This window comes from Triturus cristatus, chromosome 4_1 (assembly GCF_964204655.1).
Source record: "Triturus cristatus chromosome 4_1, aTriCri1.1, whole genome shotgun sequence".
In the NCBI taxonomy this organism is placed as follows: Eukaryota; Metazoa; Chordata; class Amphibia; order Caudata; family Salamandridae; genus Triturus; species Triturus cristatus.
In genome coordinates this window covers 1108089239-1108111162 of record NC_140585.1, presented here as the reverse complement: position 1 = coordinate 1108111162, position 21924 = coordinate 1108089239, and the positions used below count along the sequence as shown (strand labels likewise).

General features: G+C 44.8%; 1 protein-coding gene across 2 annotated transcripts in view; it reads right to left on the bottom strand.

The window, feature by feature from the left end:
* Positions 1-21924, bottom strand: part of LAMB4 (laminin subunit beta 4) — a 572267-nt gene that overhangs the window by 410489 nt on the left and 139854 nt on the right. For both annotated transcript variants that reach the window (XM_085654108.1, XM_085654109.1), the window contains exon 3: positions 18810-18967. In XM_085654108.1, coding sequence (XP_085510234.1) covers positions 18810-18967 — 158 coding nt within the window. The remainder of the gene's footprint in view (positions 1-18809; positions 18968-21924) is intronic.

Here is a 21924-nt window from a genome sequence, read left to right as displayed (position 1 = left end):
TACAACTATTTCACTATGGCATGTATTGCCCAATCACTACCTTCTTTCCCCTGCACCTCCTTTCTCCTAAGTTAACACAAGTGATATGCACTCCTTAAATATATGCAGTGTGGGCCTAATTACAGATTTTGCATTTACTTACTCTTGTAGCACTTATGACTCACTCCTGAGTTCCAGTAGTAAGTCAGGGGTGCAAAGGAATAGTATCTTGCCTTGCCAATGAAATTCAAGAGATAATTAGGACTTACACCAAAGTAACTAATGCCTACTTATAGGAAAATCTTTGTGAATCACACCTTGTGTGTTTACTCATTGGCTTTTGTGAAATAACCAGTTTAAATGGTGTGATAATGTTAATCATGCTTTTTTAATCTGCAAACAAATGATGCATTGATACACTATATATTATTCATAGGCATTATGGAGCAAAACGAGTTGAAATTAAAAAGTGGAATAGTTGATCCTTAATTTTCTTGAAATGTTCTTTTGACAAGAGAACAATGCACTTTTATCAAAGACCATCTCCTCATTCTAGTATGTCTTAATAAGACGTGGAAGCGTACAAGGTCCTTACAATGTATTTACATTATTTTATTACTGTAGTAACATATTTCTATCTTTGGAAATACACCTTTCTTGTGGTCTAGATACAGATAGCTTTAGCTGTCAGTGAAAAACAGCACTGTGCATATCCTTTGAGTAGCCTTTGGGGTTGCCCCTTTGTCACTATTGGATTGCTTTCTTGTCTAATTCAATATCCTTCTCCTGATTCAATGGTGTTCCTTCCTTTTTTTGCATTTTTAGCAACCCTGGACATTTAGGTACCACCATACGTTTTGATTGGCTGAATCTACCCTTCCACTGCTCATGTTAGAGAACTATTTTTTTATTTGCACTTTACTGTGCCATTTAAGCTTTACCATTGGATAGGTGAATGCACTGCACCTTCCTTTTTCGCTCCCTTTTTGTCTCTCTTTTTCCCATCTCTCTCTCTACCCACTGCACATCCCCCCCTGCTACTTGGTTCCCCAATTCCCAGTCATATTTGGTTTCCACTCCACAGCCTCTGTATTGCTCTCGCCCTCTCTCTGTCACCAACACCAAAATAGAATTGGAGAAGGGTTGGTAAAGTCAGTTCTGGCAGGTGGCCATAACTGTAAGTATACAAAGAAGCAAAAGTTATACCATCCAAAGTTGGCCATTCAGTTTAACTGTGATGTGGTCGCCATCTTGGAAAGGTATTTTAAATAATTAGGGGCCTAGTAAGATGCCATCCTAGCGGTACTGGGACCATCCGCCAGTGGTGTGGCGGTCCCGCACCGGCAATTAGGATGCCACGTCCACGTGGCATCCTCTATTCCCAGCATTGTGGCGGGCGATGCTCACAGCACCGCTCGGCACAATGCTGTGGCTGCACTGTGTGCATTTGCATGCACAACATGGCAGGCACCACGCGGTGCCTGCCACGTCATCCATGCAAATGCAGGGGGGCCCACAATGGGCCCCCAACTCAGGAATCCGCATGCATTTGCGTGGCGGCAACACCACCACAGAAAGGCTGCTTCCCGCTGGCTTCCTAATATGGCTGGCGATGTCAAGCAGACACTGCCACCATATGCAACGCTTTTCCACCCAGTCAACCCGTCGACCGGGCGGAAAAGCAGCGGATGGTCTTTCCGTCCGCCGCGGTCCCCCCCGCCATCATAATATGGCGGGGGGAAATGGGAGGCGGGCGGGGTATGATGTATGGCGGATCGCCATTGCCATGCGGGCGGTGGCGAACCGCCCTACATCATAATACACCCCTTAGTCTGATAACATTTCGAAAATGGCCATCACATTACGTCTATATGCTACTGGTGCTGTATATTCTTGTGTTGGAGTTCTACAAGTATTGGCAAAGTAAATATCATCAACAAACAAAGATTGCCATCCGCTGCTGTGATACTTTATGGTGACGCCTGGAGAGTAACATGCTCTCTTAAAGTCTCCCTGTTAGTCTGGACCAGAGGTCTCCCACCTTTTCTGTAATGAGAGCTACTTCTGATCAGTGAAAATCATTGTGAGCTACTGAAGACCAGGTAACTCACGCATGTTTAACAGACTCCCCCTCTCCCAGCTTCATCGACTTTAAACCTAATGTCCGTAGAGCCTGATACTATTGTTTGAGCAAAATACTATGACTAGGGGTACTATGATGGGGCTGCCATGTGTGTCAGTGAGCACATGGTCTGTGGGGATGTATGAACAAGTGTGTGAATGAATGGGATATATGTGTATGGGTGACTAAGAGCCTGTGTCGTATGTTCTTGTGATACAGGACATACATTTTGCCATATGTGTCACAGATACATGTACAACACAAACATACAACCATTTTTTCCAAATAGGAGAAATTTAAAGTGCAGAAAATTGTTCTGCAGAAATATTCATGATAAGGACATTTTTCTGCATTTGATGGAACATTTTTCTGCACCTTAAATTTCTCCCATTCAATAAGAAAATGGCTGTATTTTTCAGTTATACATATGGCAGCATGTCTACAGCCACTGGGAGCAAGATGCCTGCTGTGTTTAAATGCGACACTTTGAAATGGGAGAAAATTCAATTGAAGAGTTAACTTTATGTTTATATGCATTACATAAAACTCATCATTTTAATTTTCTCTCATGTCAAAGCATCTTTATAAACATCGGGCAGATTACTTCCAGTGGCCTGCAGACATGGTGCCATATTTATAACAGCAGAAAACAGTCATTTGTTGAAATGTGAGGAATTTAAAGTGAAGAAACATGTTTCCTAAAACATTAGGACTTAATTGGCTTAATTTAAATTAGAGAAAAATATTAGGACAATGTTTCATAGAAACATTTTTCTTCACTTAAAATGTTCTCAATTAAAAGAAAATGATTGTATTTTTGAGTTACAAATATGGCACTGTGTTTACCAGCCATTAGGAGCAAGAGGCCTGCTGTTTGTAAATCAAACACTTTGACAAGGGAGAAAATTAAAATGAAGATTTTAACTTAATTATTCAGTTAAGTCTTCATTTTGTTTTTCTCTCATTTAAAAGCATTCAGAAAACTTTGTTCTCATGCTCCAATATTGAGTTGAGAACAACTTCTGTTTAATTGTGAAATACCTCAGGGCTTCAGTTCTTAACCTCTGTGACCCACAAGGGTCATAAATCTGACTGAGCACTGCTAGTTCACGAAGAACTGGTTGGAGACACCTGGTCTGGATGGACAAAATAATGGCAAATTCTTAAATACGCTTCGATCCCTAAAAGAATTGTGAAATACATGGTCATGTAACCCAATACTAAAAAACTTCATTTTGCAGGAATTAATGTTGCAGATAACGCAGAATTGGTCATTTCTCCTCAATATGCCCTAGGATCACCCGATGCCGATGAGGCAGAGCTGCGAGTAAAAAAAAGGTATTTATTACTTAATAAAATTTATTTTTTTACATGATACAAATTGAGGGGATCGATATGGTCTTTTAAATCCTTACAAAATCCACTCCCATAATGTATCTTATGTTCGCCCTATGTAACGTTTCCTCTTCCATGCTTTCAGTAGCTATACTGAGAGAGCATGTACAGTAATTACCGCAAAACGTAGCATCACTTAGGGTATTTTCCACGCACTTAAGGAATGATACATTACACACAACACTGTGAGAGGATGTGAAGGGTGTGTGATACATTTGAAAGTCTAACTCCTATAATGTACCTTTGGAACACCTTATGTAACATTCCCTCTCTAATGCTCAAAATAGCTATACCGGGGGATTGTGCACAATAAATGTCACGAACAGAAGTGTGATTTGAAGAATCTTTACTAGACATTTAAGAAGTGAGCTCCCCCATCTTCCCTACTGTCCTGCCAGTCAAATGACCATTTTACTGTGTTTTGCAAGCACCCCGAAGGCTAGCACATGATAAAAAAGAATGCATTTCTCCAGAATTTGGATACCCTATGCATGCCTACACATAGAAATGCTTCACATGCTGTTCCAGTATAATGTGTGTACAATTCCTTCACTGATTTGTTATTTTCTTCTTACTTTCTTTGAACCTTTTCCCTATAGTTACAGGCCTAATTCAGGCTTGCACATCACCCTCTTTTACAACCACAAAGAAGAAGTGTGCGTCATTAAACTTACAGGACGTATAACAGAATGATTACGCAAGCGTTCTGATTATCACTACGAGGTCCCATTGTAAATGCAGTGTGAATGTGCGCGCACCCTTCCTACCCATGTTAGGAAGCTGTGCTTACCTGATGTTTGTAAAACAGGTCACCGGCCTGTCATTGCAGGCCGGTGTGCATGCTGGCACCACTGATGTGCTTAAACATGTGTCCCACCTGCTATTGCAGGCTGGTCTGCACACTTGCATAAATAATGCGCTTAAACATGTGTCCACCCTGCCACTGCAGCTCGTTGTGGGCACTTGTACCTATGATGTTTTCAAACATGTCACCAGCCTGCCCGTGCAAGCTGGACAGTGCACTTGCACCAACCATGTGACTGAACAAGTGTCCAGCCTGCCACTGCAGGCCGGTGTGCTCACTTGCACGGATGGTGTTTCTAAACATGTGTCCGGCCTGCCATTGCAGGTCTGCGTGTGCGCAATGGCACTTCTACTCAGGCTGGCCTGTCTAAATCACTAGCCATCCTGAGAGAACCTTTCACTACCACTAGGGCACCCCGTGGGTACGTCTTAAGAGGTGAAGTGAGTGGCAAGTGAAAAGCAGGGCAGGCATCGACGTGTGTTCTCGGCCCAGGTAGTGAAGAATATCCATGTGTTTTTCCACTACCTATAAGGTTTGCTCATCCCATGGGCTAACACGGGGAAAGGCTGAAATTACTTCAGGCTGCAATAGTAGAGTGCAGTGGAGCAGCCTCATAATGTATCCTATTATTACATCCCAGGAACAAACTCATTCCAGTAGTAAAGGTGGATTTGTCATGACTAGCATAGAAATACCACTACTAGAAAGTGGGCATTTCTCTGCTCTAAAACTCTTTGTGTGTTTTTGTGCTTGGCTCCAGTCCACACTGGATGCTGGAGGAGCACATATGGGCATTCCCAAGTGCAAGCTATAAAACATTTGGCATGCAACTGGAACAATAGACCTCTGCCATTCGAGGTCCTGGCTGGAGAAATTGGAGGAAGAGGTTTTGACACTTGGCCTCTGGAGCCAGGTAATGGCCCTCCTAAAGATTAAGATCTGCATTCCACTGCCTCATGGCAGACACGACTGAAATTTAGGGGAGATATCTATGGTTGAAAGGGAGACCCTTTGTACCACCCCCAACTTCAAAGGCACATAACAGTATAACTACTGGTGTCATACTTCAGCAGGGCAGAGATACGCTTGTGGGGACGTGGGACTGGAGAACCTAGATCTGCATGGTGCACACTGCCAGAGGACTCTGTTGTGCACAAGGAGGATTACTGCCAGTGAAAGGGACCACATGCCGTTCCTGAATAGTGGCTAGCCTGGGCTAACTACATGCTGCTGTGTGGTACCCTTAAAGTGTGTTTTCCAAGGGCTTGGTGGCTTGCCCCCTGTTCTTTCAGAGGTCTCTGGGACATCAAATATCTCCTACAAGGGTCCCACAGGCTACTTGTGACACCTGGAGAGTGGTGCACTCTTATGCTTGGTCTCGTGGCTTAGTGGACTAATGCATCCACTGCAGGGGCCTGTGTCCGACCTCATGGTCACAGGTTAAATTCCCCGTGGGTTGACTCAGCCTTTTATCTATTCTGAGGTCGATAAAATGCGTACTATGGAGTTGAGTAACAATAAACATCTGTTATTCAGTGCCAAGATGCCCCTTTGGGGGTGAACGTGCGCTTTACAAATACACATGTTGTTTCAAGTGCTCACATCGTCTGCTGGATCACAACTAGTGGTGCGGCTGGAGCGTGACACTAAGAATTGTGCCTGGAGACCAGATTGCCTTGTGCAGAGCCCCAAATGCCTTGCCTGCATATAAGGTGTGTGGCCCCTGCATTATGGGGACCTCGGCACACATATAAGCATTTTGTTGTTAGTGAGCTGATTCACCGGTTGCAGGATACTGTGTGGCCCGCTTCGTCGATCATGCCTCATCTCTCTCATGTGACACGCTGACTGCATGCTTATTGTGTGCGGTGTCTGATTCCCAAGTTGCGACACTCGGAGGTGGGAGCATAACCATAGCAGTGCCTCATTCTACCTCGTGAGGCATTGCTGAACTTGCGCCTGTGTCTGTGACCGAAGTTGTCTGTTGTGACAAATATCAACGTGCACCGGTCATTGTGCTTCATTTCTAGGGAGGCACTGAATTTGCAACTCATTGTGTGTGACAGGAAGTCTCTGGTGTAACCCATATCAAAACGCACCAGACATTGTGGTCAAAGCATGCCTGGTTCCATCATACATCTTCCTAATTGGCATATCTAAATTACCTGTAAATACCTAGTATTTGGTACAAGATGTACCCAGAGCCATTAGTGGACTGCAGCCCCTATCGTGCCTACAGTGGCAGTGCAAATATGGCTTTAGTCCTATCTGTGTAACCAGACTGTATCAGTGTATAAACTGCAAATGAACCTGACAAAATAAACCCTTTAATAGGGCAAAAACTTCTTTTTAGATATTAATAGGTGATGACAAGGCAGTGAGCATGGTATTTGAAAGTAAGACATGTATACATTTAATGTTAACATGTCATCACAGTGATTAGCACACAAAAGCTATATTCACTGTGGCAGATCTAGGAGTTCTAAGTAGAAAACTGCAGTGCAGATTAAAATACTAATACTGTATCTCAGGGAGGGGACTAGCTAGATAAATAATTAAACAACTATTTTAATAGTTATTAAAAATTCAATTCAATGGTGAAATCTGATTTTTATTTGATATTAAGGAAAAGTAACTTTTAGTGACTTACCTTTTCCCTGCTTGAAGTTTCTGAAGGATAATTTGCATTTGGAGTCCAAATTCTCCATGTCTGAGATTAGCATTTTTATAGGTGTGAAAAGGGTGTGAAATGCCTCCCAGGAAAAAACAATAGGCTGACCCTAATGGGCAGAGGTAACTCATCTGAACTTCACAGAATATGTAGGGTGGGGGTCAGGGCATCATTTTCATCATTACAATGCCAATTCTGCTGCACTGTCACATCCTGCTTGAATGTGACAACCCAAGGCACCTGTATAGAATACTTTCTGGACCTGCGGAAGAACAGGAGAGGACTGGGCCTGTGTCTTTGACCTGAGAGGATCCCTGAAGGACTGAACGTGCTCCCTTTTGTGCCCAGAACAAAGAAGTGGACTGCAAGGGCCATAAGACTGACCTCCTGTTCAAGCTACGGGGATGCAACAAGCATCAGGAGTCCTTTCCTGCAACTGCCCAGCTGACCAGTGGCAACTGGACCTTGACTGGAACCTATTGTTGCCCCTGTATGGCACTCTGTTTGTCTTTATATACCTCCCCCTAGGTCCTGGGTGGCTTTAGAAGTGTACTATGATGGATTAGGGTGTAAAGGACAAAGGGGCCGATTTAGAGTTTGGCGGATTGTGGACTGTTGCCAAGGCAGAGTACTTTACTCCGCCATGCTGAGCAGACATTACATACCAAATTTAGAGATGTGCACCAGCTCAGTGGACATTTCTAGCATTTCCATGAACCGCAGTCTAGCATTTACATTAACTAATGTCATGGCGCTTCCTGTAAATGCATTGAAAGTGTGCGAATGCAGCCCTATCAGCATAATGACACCAATCTGCACATGGCTCACTTTCAATCTCTTTTTTTATTTCCAAAAACAAAATCTCAAAGCAGAATTCTGTTTTTGATTATAAAAAAAGCGATGACCCCCTTGCCATGGGAGTTTTCTCTCATGGCATAGGAGTAATTGAAACGTTTTTAATTTTGCTTACTGCCATGTTTTAGGTGGCAGTTATTAAAAGTAAAAAATGGCTATATGTCCGTGGGCAGACACAGCTAATCCTCCGCTGGCCCTTACTCTGTCGGACACAGCTAATCCTCCGCTGGCCCTTACTCTGTCGGGCAGTCAGAGGTGTATGTAGGTGCAGAGGAAGAGGAGTCTGCGTGCTGAAGGTCTGCCCATCTGTAAATCAGGCGTGCAAACCTTCAGTTTGGCAGACAGGGTACTCAGCCACCTTTGCGAAGGGGTACCCTTCCCACTAAACGTTAAATTGGCCTCTAAATCGGAAGGGAGAATCTTTAACTAGGATGAACCTGGGTGATGTATCTATCACAGTCAGCCTCAAAACGTGCATAGGTCTCAGTCTACTTCAACCATTGACTATCATTGGCAATTTGACATTCTTGGTGCAATTCTTACTTAAAACTTTAAAAACATCACATTTCTGGTTCCCATGTTGGATTTTTGTCACTTTGGTGTCATTTTGTTCACTGCATTTTACTCTACTCTTATTCATTTTGGGGTTGTTACTGTTTTGCATTTTGACTTTTTGCCTGTTTGGTTATGCATAAATATTTTACGAATGGCCCTACGTTAAGCCTGAGGGGTTTGAGAGGATAATTTAGTGACTTTGTGGGTTCACCTTGACAAGGGTTGTGATAGCTCCTTGGGGTGGGTAGGCACCCAACCCAAATACCAATTCAATGTCTTATAGGTGTCTATCCAAGATCAAGGATGAATGAATCCTCTTAGGTTTTCATGATATTTAATGAAAAAAATGCCTCCATTTGGTTGACAATCTCAGACACAACGTGCTCAGACACTTTGCATTAATTTATTTTCTTAAGGTAGCCTCAAACATATTCTATAAGTAAATCCCAATTCGCCTTGTGGTGCTTTACATAATATTTTAATCTGTACTTAAAAATGTGGCTCATTTACTGCTGTGTCTGTATAGGAAAGATTCCATCAGGCCACCCCGAAGCTCCCCCACGGACCTTTCACCTGCCGAAACTGCAGCTACACCAGCCAGCGCACACCGGCACGTCCTGCCCATCCCACCAAAGCAGGCCACAACAGTCTCAGATGCATACTACTCAACACCCGCTCAGTCCACAAGCAAGCCGTCGAACTCTGGGACCTTCTCGATTCATCCTCCCCGGACGTCGCCTTCCTGACAGAGACCTGGATAAATACCTCCTCAGCGCCCGACATAGCCATAGCCATTACGGACGGCTACAAAATCACCCGCAGGGACCGAAACAACGAACCAGGAGGAGGAATCGCCATCGTCCGCAGGAACACCATCAGCATTTCAACCAACATCGAAGATTCCCTCAGCATGGCTGAACACCTACACTTCCAGATCCACGTCAATCACAACACCACCCTCAGAGGAACCCTTGTCTACAGACCCGCGGGACCCCGACCACAGTTCAGCGACTCCATCGCAGACCTCATCAGCACGAACGCCCTCGCCTCCACAGACTACATCCTCCTCGGGGACCGACCTTCCACCTCAAGAACTCCAATGACAGCAACTCCACAACCCTGATCGACAACCTAGCCAACCTCGGACTCAAACAGCTCGTCACAGCACCCACCCACTCCGCCGTACACACGCTCGACCCCATCTGCTCCGCCAGCAACCATGTCACCTTCAGCCACACCACTGAACTCCACTGGACTGACCACCACTGCCTCCACTTCTCTGAGAAACACACCGCGCACATCCAACCGCAATGAATCCCACACCGCAGCTGCAACAAAGTCACCGAAGACCAGCTCCTCACCACCCTCGCCCGAGACCCTCCATCCGAGCCCTCTGACACCAATGCAGCGGCTCACAACTTCAGACAATGGATCGACAACTGCGCCAACACCCTTGCCCCAATCAGGAAACTCTCTAACAGGCGCATCGACACGAGAGCCATCTGGTTCAATGCCGACCTCCAGACTTCCAAACAAACCTGTTGAAGAATCGAGAAGCAGTGGCGCCAAGACCAGACACCAGACAACCATGCAGCCCTCAAGAACGCCAGACACAAGCACCACCAACTCATCCGATCTGCCAAAAGGACCTCCTTCAAGGAACGCATCGACTACAACGCACACAACAGCAAAGAGCTCTTCAGCATCGTGAAAGAACTCGCCTCCCCCAGCTCCAGCACGAATGACATCCCGCCGTCGCAAGAACTCTGCAACTCCCTGACCACCTTCTTCCACCGCAAGATCGCAGACATCCACGACAGCTTCGACACCCAGACACCGATGACAGACACCGACAACCCCTACTCAACACCCACCAAACGCACCGACCTCCTGCTCTCCTGGAACCACGTCAACGACGAAGACACCATCAAAATCATGAACACCATCCACTCTGGCTCTCCTTCTGACCCCTGCCCCCACCACATCTTCAACAAAGCAAGCTCCATCATCGCACCCCAACTCCAAAAGATCATCAACAGCTCCTTCGAGACAGCCACCTATCTGGAGAGCTGGAAACACGCCGGGATCAACGCCCTTCTCAAGAAACTTAAGGCGGACCAAAAGGACCTCAAGAACTTTCGACCCATCTCCCTGCGCCCGTTCCCGGGGAAAGTCATTGAGAAGATCGCCAACAGACAACTATCCCACTTCCTGGAGGAGAACAACATCCTGGACTCCTCCCAATCTGGCTTCCAGAGCAATCACAGCACCGAAACCGCCCTCATCGCCGCCACCGACGACATCAGGACCTTGCTAGACAATGGCAAAACCGTGGTCCTCATCCTCCTGGACTTCTCGGCCGCCTTCGACACCGTCTGATACCACACCCTATGCACACGCCTCCACAACGCAGGGATTCGCGACAAAACCCTGAACTGGATCACTTCCTTCCTCACCGGCAGAACCCAGAGAGTCCATCTCACCCCATTCAGATCCGAAGCCACCACGATGACATGCGGCGTACCCCAAGGATCATCCCTCAGCCCGACCCTTTTCAACATCTACATGGCACCACTCGTCAACATCGTCCGAGCGCACCACCTCAACATCATCTCGTACGCCGATGACACCCAGCTGATCCTGTCCGTCACCAAGGACCCGGCCACCGCCAAATCCAACCTCCACGAGGGAATGAAGGCCGTCGCAGAGTGGATGAAGACCAGCCGTCTGAAACTGAACTCTGACAAGACGGAGGTCCTCGTCCTCGGCACCACCCCCTCCACATGGGGCGACTCCTGGTGGCCAGCGACATTGGGAGCAGCCCCGACACCCACCAACCACGCACGCAACCTGGGTTTCATCCTGGACTCAACGCTCTCCATTACCCAGCACGTCAACGGTGTCTCCTCCTCCTGCTTCAACACCCTCCGCATGCCCCACAAGATCTACCGATGGATCCCCACCGAAACCAGAAGGACGGTCACCCAAGCCCTCGTCAGCAGCAGGCTGGACTACGGCAACACCCTCAATGCGGGAACCACGGCCAAACTCCAGAAAAGACTCCAACGCATACAAAACGCCTCCGCACGCTTCATCCTTGGAATCCCTCGCCACAGCCACATTACCGCCCACCTGAGAGACCAGCACTGGCTCCCCGTCAACAAGACAATTACCTTCAAGCTCCACACCCACGCCCACAAAGCACTCCACAACGCCGGACCAGCATGCCTCAACGAACGACTCACCTTCTATACCCCGAACTGCCAGCTTCGCACCGCTGACCTCGCCCTCGCCACCATCCCACGCATCCACCGAATGACCACCGGCGGCAGATCATTCTCCCACCTCGCTGCCAAGACAGGAAACACCCTCCCCATCCACCTGCGACAGACCCAGGACCTGCTGACCTTCAGGAGACTTCTTAAGTCCTGGCTGTTCGATCAGTAGCTGCTTCTTCCCCCCCTAGCGCCTTGAGACCCTCACGGGTGAGTAGCGCGCTCTATAAATGTTTTGATTGATTGATCAGTCTAGAACTAAGAACCAGGCCTGATGCTTCAAATGAGATACAGGATCGAAGCCTTAAATGGAATGAAGAAACCCAAAATGATTTAATGAAGGAGGTGGCATAACAACTAAAGGATTTAGATATTATTTAGATATTGCTAAACTACCCCCGACTGTACATTAGTATGATACTGCAAGTCACTGAGGTGTTCCATGACCTTATAGAGGAATGAGGCTGAACGCTGAATTCCTTTTTAAGATCATGGAACTCTTAGGAGACTTTCAATATCCTAAATATCCTTATAATATACAGAGGGAGGTACTTCACTCCTTATACTATATGACCAACCATCACCCTTAAAACAAAACACTTATATCCTTGGTGTAGTGCTCTTTCAGGAGAAAGAGATAACATGTTTGTAAACATGAATAATACAAATATTATTTCATGTGCAAAATTAAACACTCAAAAAAACTGTTCAATATTTGTTGCAAAAAAGATGCTAAAATCAGTATGTCCGATTTGTTTTTAATGCCGTAGCTCAGGTTATAGGAACATGCAGAAATATTTTATCTTTCCCATATGTATCTAAAGTGTGGAAAAATAAACATGCTGCCATAAATATCTTCTTTTTGCTTATTACTGTTTAGCTAGACAAATAAAGCAGGAGAAGGAAAAGCCATGTTTTGTTTTCGGTTTTGAAACTGTGGTTTAATTATGCTCTGGGATCTGCCTTTCACCTCAGCTGCTGGCCATGACAGAATCCATTGTGATTTCCGAACTCAACTGTAATAAGTTACTACAGTTGAGCGGCTACGTCATTCCTTTATTACAGAGGTATAGGTGCATCACAAGTCACATGAAATAAGGAAATTAGATACAGGGATTAATACAGATATTTCAGGCTCCCATGTATCATAAATCAATAACGTGACAAGGGAATTTGTTTTAGAACGATCGTCATAAACCAGCAACAGAACATCACCAAGTATCACATTCTGGACCAAAACCTCAAAAAATCTAAATCCATATGCAGAGTTAAAATATAAAGGAGTGGATAAAATTCTGAAATTGATAGCTAAAGGATCAAAGACAATTCTTTTAAGAGTAAAAAAGTGATTTGGGGGTATTCTGCCAGAATATCATAGCCTAGATATCATCCCCAAAAAATATTCTTTCCTAAATATTGATTTAAAAAATATCATTCCACTGGAGTTAATATTTGAAAATTAAAATAAATTAATTAAAATAAATTCAATGGAGATATATTTTTATAAATGTTATTTAGGCAACAATATGTATGTCAGACAGTATTTTTGTTATCAATATTTTGATATACAATACATTTTGCTTCTTTAAACTCAATAGATCATAAAGAATAAACCTTATTTTGAGTTCCTTAAAACAGAGGATTATCATATAAATATCCTAATGGTGATTATGGTCTATCTCTGGTGTCTTTATGGTGCAAGGAAATCTATGTTGCACTTTTTGCACTTTATATAACTAGTTTTTAGTTCGCAATTCATCTGGTGCCATCCTGTGTCATAATATTCTGATAGAACATATACAAAGATGCATTGTGGTTACAGATTTTCAAGCAAGTATTAAAATATTCTACAAGGTAATATAAGGTGAGTTAGCAGGTGTCTATGAAATATGTTTAAGGTTGCTTAAAGAAAAAATACTGTTACAAGAATCAATTCTATATATATCTTTCTAGCCCTACCTTAATCAGCATGAAATGAGCAATATCCCATAAAATTAGGTTTTCAGGATAGTCAACACTAAAAGTAATTGTTGCAATGCTTAAATTAATCTATGCAATAATGTTGACCCAGACACAATAGTGGTCATTCTTGACATATGTGCATCTATTGCACAAATGGTGTTCGCCCCAGAAGTAATAGCATTCCTGTCAGTGTGGCGGTAATTCAAGGCATATTGTGGGCATCCATGTCACAATGGTACCTAACATTTCCATAATATTGACTATAGCACAATGGTGATAATTTGTAGCATATGGTAGGGATTCATGGCACAATGGTGGGTCTGTAGAATGCGAAACCTTCTTCATAATAAACCACTTTTCAAATAAAACTCCATGTTTAATCCATATTTTTATTCCATCTTCTTCTATACTTTATCGTTTGCTGCAAGGCAACAGAATTCCAAACGTTTTCAAATTACACAGTCCAGCCCATCCAAGCCTTCGCTGTGGCATGTGGAAATTAATAGATCGTCCCGGGTAGCATCAAATGTATTCCACCTAATGCATTTCAAGCTCTGTAGCCCTTCGTCAGGGGTAACTGTAAAGGTGAGTGAATGATTTTATGAGTGGCTTATGAGTGAGTGAACGAGTGGGTCTGTGAGTGGCTCAATGAAAGAGAGAATGGTTGTGTGAGTACTTGTGTGGGTCTTTGAATAGGTATGGGAGTGGTTGTGTGGGTGTGTGAGTGGGAGTACAAGAGGTTGTATGGGGGTGTGCGTGGTACTCCATGCAATTAAAAGAATATATGTTTATATAGAAACATAAATATTTTCCCTACCTATTACCACTTTAATAAAGTGGCAATAGGTGGAGGGAAAATATCAGACCTAATACTTACCTGCATCTAAGGGTGAAATGCAGAACATTAGCAATCTGTACCTAAAAACAACATGGCTGCTTTTAACTTTTGTAAAGGCAGCCCTTCCCCAATCACATAATGACTTGCCATTTCCATGTGCCGCGGTAGTACCGCAGTACTACTGCGACAAAAGATATCACTAACTACTCCATAACATCACTTGCAATAGCAAAAAGGATCATCTAGACACTACAATGTACATTCATTGCAAACATAATCAAAATCCATTCAGCTGTTTCTGCGCTATATCAAATACAGAAGTCTATGGAAAACACATTGGGGGAAAAAATCTGTTTTAAGACCCCCATCTTATCTTTGCACCCGCTTAACGATTCACCACAAAAATTGCCATCACTACAAATTGTAAATCATGCTGGAAAGTATTGTGGGAATTTGTCAAACAGGCAGAAAGTTATTAGTGAGCAAAAATCTGTGGAATTCGTATCTCTGGGAATTCTAACTACTATAGATAGACAGAATGCTAATTTCCCCATGGAACCCTCATCGACCACCCATTTGGGTTATCCCTGCTCGCGAGAATCAGGCCTTCAGATGGAACTCTCCTCCCCTGTCCACATCATGTGCATGAAGGCACATCGTTCTTGTTAGAAATGGGGGTCTCTAGTTGGCAAGGGCTTGCACCTTTGTCCAAATAGGGACCCTTCTTCCTAGTCAGGATAAGGGAGTTACACTCCTAAAATAAACCCTGCACACCCCCTTGGCAGCTAGGCACGAGCAGTCAGGCTTATCTTAGAGGCAGTGTGTACAGCATTTGCACATAACCAACAGTAATACAGTGTAAGCACTAGAAAAGGACACCACACCAGTTTAGAAAAATATCCAATATTTTTATATACTTAAGACAAGACCAAAAACTGTAAAAATCCACAATACAGTACCTAGAAATCTACAGTTGTCAAAATAAGCTTTAAAAACAGTTTCTTGATGTCGACAGCTCCGTCCGGGGCTATCACGGCGTCGTGAGCAAACAAATCCAAACAGTTCTGGCTGACAGCGGCGCTGTGGGCCAGCTACGGTGTCGGGAAGACCCTCAAACAGTACCTTTTAGAAATGCAGGGCGTCAGTGACCTCTTCGTTGAGTTTCCGAAAACACTGTGTCCTCAGGCGTCGGTTCCGGAGGTCGGTGCAGGAGTCGTCGGGGCCCTCGAAGTCACACGCGTTGCAGGTCGATCTCCTCTCTGTTGGGATCAGGAGCGCTGGCGTCGGCCAGCGTCGGGTGCTGCGGTGCGAAGTGCAGCGGTACGGCGTGCGGAGCCTTCAGGTCGCGGTGTGAGCAGTGGCTCGTGGTGGCATCAGATGTTGTCGTCGGTGAGACAAGGGTCGCGGTGCAAGATGAAGGCGGTGCTCGTCGCGGTGCTAGCAGGTCATGGTGCAATCAGTGGCGTCGTCGTTGCTGAAGCGCTGTCGTCGGCTGACGAACTGGAGTCGATGTCGTCGGCGTCGGTAGGCCAAGGCTGCGGTGCAGGATGAGGGCGGTGCGTCGTGTAACTTTACGAGTGATGCCCTCAAACCACCGTGCAAGCAACATCGTCGATTTTGGTGTGGAGCGGCGTCGTCAGGGATACCAAGGCGTCGTCATGAAACGAGGCGGTGTGGAGTGCGGTGCCCACCGGTCGTGGTGTGAGCAGCGGCTCGGTGGTGGCGTCAGCAGGCGTCGTCAGTGAGACCAAGGTCGCGGTGCCATCAGGACACAGTCAGCAGCGGCGTCGTAGAAGTCGTCGAGTTGCTCAAAACACTTTCCCCAGTGCTGCGGGCAGAAGAGCTTGAAGTCTTTATTGTTCCTGTGACTTCTTGAACAGGGGACAAGCTCTACCTCAAGCCCTTGGAGAAACTCACAAAGCAGATTGCAGAAAGGTCAGTCCAGTCCTTTCACTGCCCAAGACAGAAGCAGCCACTGCAGGCCAACACAGCAAAGCACACAGCAATGTGGTAGTTCCTCCTCACAGCTTCTCTAGCTCTTCTTCTTGGCAGTCTTCTTGGTCCAAAAGAGTTCTAAAGTTCAGGGGTCCGGGCCCCAATATTTATATCCCAAAATCCTTTGATCTCTTAGGCAGAGTGTCTGTGCCCAGCCAGAACCAGTTCTGCCTTCTCAGGTGTGATTTCCTGGCAGGAGGTGGAGACAGCATTTTCAGAGGCAGACCAAGCCCTTTGAGGTGCAAGGAAATCTCCTCCCCTTCCCCCATTGCAGCCCAGGTCAATTCAGCCCTTTCCTGACCCTACCTAGACTATCTGGAGCCACTCCTGCTCCCCAGCCTTCTGTCATCCAAAACCCAGACAGGCAATCCACATTCCAGCAGAGGCACACGGGATGGCTGAGCAAGAATATACCTACTTTCTAAAAGTAGTATTTTCAAACACAGAATGTAAAAATCACCTTCACTAAAAGATGCATCTTTAGATTCTGAGTTCAGGAATACTAAACTTTATTTTTCCACCTAGTTTCCAGGGCCAGTTATGTTTATAAGATGGTATAAACAAACCTCCCATTCTGTACTATGGGGAACAGGTAACTTGCGATAGTGAAAAACGAAATGGGCTGTAATTCACTATCAGGACATGCCACACACACCAGGGCATGTCCTACCTTTCACATACACTGCACCCTGCCAACAGGGGTACCTTGGGCCTACCTTAGGGGTGACTAACATGTAGAAAAGGGAAGGTTTAGGGCCTGGCAAGTGGGTGCACTTGCCAAGTTGACATGGCAGTTAGAAACTGCGCGCAGACTCTGCAATGGCAGGTCTGAGTTGCCTTTTTAGGGCTATTCACGTGGGTGGAACAATCAGTGATGCAGGCCCACAAGTAGCATTTGATTTCCAGGCCTTGACACACGCAGTGCACTTTACTAGGGACTAACAAGTTAATCAAATATTCAATCATGGAAACACCAATCCATAACACAATTTACCACAGGAGCACTTGCACTTTACCACTGATCAGCAGCGAGAAAAGTGCACAGAAACACTACGCCAGAAAAACAGAGTCAAAACCGGGAGGGCAGAAAGCAAAAACTCTGGGGAAACATGCCAAAAGATGCCAAGTCTAACAGTTCCCTAGGCTCTGATTGCACATACAGAACTCAATTACCTTCTACTAATATGTGTACTAGAGCTTCATCGTGAGTTGGATGGGATTGTGGGCTGATCGAAAATGTGAGCTGACCAACAGGTGGTCTTACCGGGTGTGTTCTAAAACCAGATAATATAACTAATCGTGTGGGTCGGAAATGCCACGAAAAACAATTCCAATTGCCATTTTGCAGGACTCCGAATGAGGGCCTATATAACCAACTGTAACAGAGCAGGAAACACATTGATAGATACTATAAACGAATTAAGACATGAGTGTGTCAAATGAGTGCCTAAACAGGACAGTTGGATCACTGGTCAAATTGTTCCTGGCAAAGATTGCAGCTCTATTGAGGAGTGTGACAATATAGTTAATGCAGCCGGTACATTGTCACTGGGGCCCCAGGATGTAAGGTCCACCCACTGCACTACAATTTTGACTCTCTTTTACTGCCCCATTATGAGGAAAAAGAACTCCTTTTCGTTTCTTACACTATGGTAATTGACATTCTTGCAATGCTACTGCATGCAGCAATAAAGTTCCTGACACATCTGCACGGGAGCAGATCATTAGCTAGTGATCTTCACCGGCTTTGGATGTCACAAGAGGGTGTCAGGGAGAGCATTGTGTTCCAGGCAGCATACATTCCAGGGCCCTGAACTACTGGAGAAATATGAATTTATAGATTTTTAAATAAAATCAAACCTACCAACTATATTAATACAGAGTAACCCTATGAGCTATACCTCTAGATTGCCCCAGATGTAATGGTTTCTCTATCACAGGATAATTTGTTTAAAATTCCTAGGATCACGTGCTTCTGGAACCAGGGAAAAGGAAACATGAACCCAGAGGGCCCCTATTATGTTTTTCCCCAGGCTTTGCAAAGATTTCTGACAAGCTTGCTTGGGAGTTGAGCACAGGTCTGATCGCCCAGGGGGACCTTGATGAAAAGAGAGGTGCAACATGAAGACAGAGGGTCTGATCACGATCTTGCCGAACAGGGTTACTCTGTCACAAATGTGAGGGATATCCAATCCGCCATCTTACAATCCATCTATATCCTACAGAATTTGTAATACGGTGGATAGGATATCTGTCAGGATTGTGATGGAGTATTCCATCGGCCAAGATTGTAATCAGGCCCAGAGTTGTCAAGTGATGATGCAGAGATCAGCTGCTGATGGTAGTAGAAAACAAACCTCCAAGTAGCCCAAGATGCAGTAATTCTCAGGTCCATTCAGTCCACACGTGGAGGAGGCAGCCAGCTGTTCGCTGCGGCCCACAAGGAGATCGCCAATGGTTGGGTGGCAGGGTCCGTAATCGCAGTCATCCTGTGCGTACAGCATACGTCCCAGGCCTTGATCAAACGCAGAGAAACAGGCATAAAACAGTTTTAAAAGGACTTTGCATCAAAGTGCATTTTATACATATTTTTGGGAGAAAAAGGACCATTACAACAGCATGAGTTTATGAAATTGCAGAAACAGTGCACATCTACATTGTGAAAGGAGCACATCAAGCAACGGGCACTGTGCAGAGACTGTCTCTTGTGCTCAACCAGTTCTTATGTTCCTATTTCAAAATGCATCATTTCATTTTTTTATTTCCAGAACAAACATAATTTCTAGCACAGTAAAAATGCACAGCCACCACGGAGACTTTAAATAGCATGACTGATTCTGAGGGAAATCGCCTCATTTCTAGTGCCAGTTGCATTGTCACATTCACGAGGCATATCACATCAAAAGAGGGAGAGTAGAGGTAAGAGAAGTGGGACTCGTCCTCCACAAATCTATCAAATAACATTAAAAATATCAAAATAGTGGGGAAAAAACACTTTATTTTACTCCCCAAGTTGATATGCTAAAATCTTTGGACAGATGGGAAAAACCTGAGGTGAAATACCTCCTGTTTCCCTGGTTGGTTGACTAGTTTCAAGCCCTACCCCAAGGCTTTTCTTCAGGACCTCAATGGAGAAAAATGCTCCCACTCCTAAAGGTATATTCAACTAATAATGATAAACAAAAAGATACAGAAATTAAAGTTTATACAGCACCTAATTGGTCTGTTTCAATCTCAAAAATCATAATAAGAGACCTACAATGGGCCTCATGAGTCCTTCGAAGAGCGGAAGGGACGCCTGTAGTCAAATCTTTCTCAAGCTACTCCCTTACTGAAAACCTGACTTGCTCGCTCGAGGCTCCACGAGTAAAATAAAGTGTTTTTTGCCCCACTATCTTGATATTTTTAATGTTTTCTCATATATTTTAACCCACTCCATCTTAATGAACCACATAGGTGTGTAGGTGTACAGGAACAACCCTTTTTCATAAAGTGCTCCCGCGTCTCCGTAGGTAGCAGCACGTCCCTGTCCGTAGGGCAGGGATGAACCATATGATGAAGCATGCCACCAAGGGGCAACCCGGGTGGGCGAGGGTTATCTGAAAGAAAACGTTTTTTTCTTTATTTCCAGTCGTACTAAGAGGTTCGCTTTTCCTCCTTTGACAGAAGGGATTCTCTTTTGGTTATTTGACATTCACAAGGCAGCCCTTTTACATGAAGGGATAGTGCTCGAAATCCAATGGGGGTTGCCTGTAAACCATTTCACTGATTTACTGTCTGGATTTTTCTGTACTGGGCACTTGGCCACCGTTGCTGCCAGCCCACTCCTGTTTTATGGTCTGATCTAAAATCTGAATAAGATGCCTACAAAGAGAAGTCTCGATGTGACTCTGCTTGACATGCTCCTCTGCAGTAGAAACAGTTGGCTGCCTAGTGAGATGTGACCATTGACCAATCAATGCTGCAAAAAGTTATGTTTTTCAATAATTTTTTGGGGCAATCCAAATAAGGAATCCAAAAATAAAAACACTGCAAAAATGTGGGTTTGTTTGTTTTGATGTAAAATGTAGGTGTATCATATCTAAACCTCTAAGATCTAGCTAGTCACTGTAGAGGATCTCGGATTTAGCCAATGACCATGAGGCTGGTGTTGGGGTCTTGTGGACAGTGAGATCAGGTAAATTCGAATTGTATTTATAGAGTGCTTACTACTTCTGAAGAGGTATTGAAGTGCATATTGGTGAGTAGCACGCTACTCCAGAACCCAAAAATGATTAGTGGTGGATTAGTATAGGGAAGCATAAGTTGTACATTTGAGTGTTGGACATGTGAGTCTGTTTGTTTGATTGAATAGGGTAATGGAGGGACAATGGAGGGAAGAGTCTAGAAAGTTTTATGTGGGAGATCATAGTAGTAAAATAGGGTTTGGGATGAGTTAAAAGAGGGTTAGAGGAGGGAAGAATCTAGCAAGGGATTATGGAGATCATAGCAGTAAAATGAGGCTTGGGATGAGTGAAAGGAGGGATACGTGAGGGATGGGTCTAGAAAGGGTTATTTGGGAGATCATGGTAGTAGAATGAAGTTTGGATGAGTCAGAGAGAGGAGGCTGAGGATATATTGAGAGAGGTATAGGATGACACATAGAGTAGGTTTGTGTGCTTAGATGGTTCTGGGCGGGTGAATCATAGTGCTAGAAGATGTGGTGTTTCGTGGAATGAAAAGCAAATAGGAGATAGAGCCATTGGTTGGAACTTGCAAGGTCGGCAAGAATAGAGAGGCGAGAAACAAGTAAGACTATGTCTGAGTGGTGTTGATGGTGATACTTTGCCAGTCAGTGGGCCTTTGGCGCTGGGTGTACATGGAAGAGTGTGACACTGCACGAAGGGTGTGATCTGCGTCTTGTGTTTAGAGTGATACCCTACCTGAGGTTAATCTTTGACTCAGTGTTTGTGGCGAATAATAAATGTGTACATGCATGAAACACGTTTTGTGCTTATGGTGGCCCTCATGTGTGCACAACTTCTTAATTATGAGGTTTATAGGGTAGAGTGACACCGAGTTTTTCTCCCTTCCTGGTTCGGCAGTTTGTTTAGTGTACAACTGCATTACTGTATACTGCTGACTGCCAACAAAAGGAGTCAGTGCTAGTGTATTGGGGATCCCAGTCCACTTAAAACCAGATCCTGACCACACCATCACTTCATTCGATCGTGGATTAAAGAGGTTGATGAGGGTTGTTTGTGGCTGACCTGCCTCACATGCGAACCTGAGAGCTGCAGAAGAAGGCAGCGCTGAAAGGATGTGCAAAACTCCTGCAGCGCCCACTCCAGATTAATGCATGTGATATAATATTGCTGTGTCTGTGCTGAGTCTTCCTACTTACATACTTTCTTGCTTTGTTCCTAGTAAAACTCTGAAATTCTCCCACCTTACAGAAGAGATTAATTGAAAAACCCTGTTCCCATAATGTAA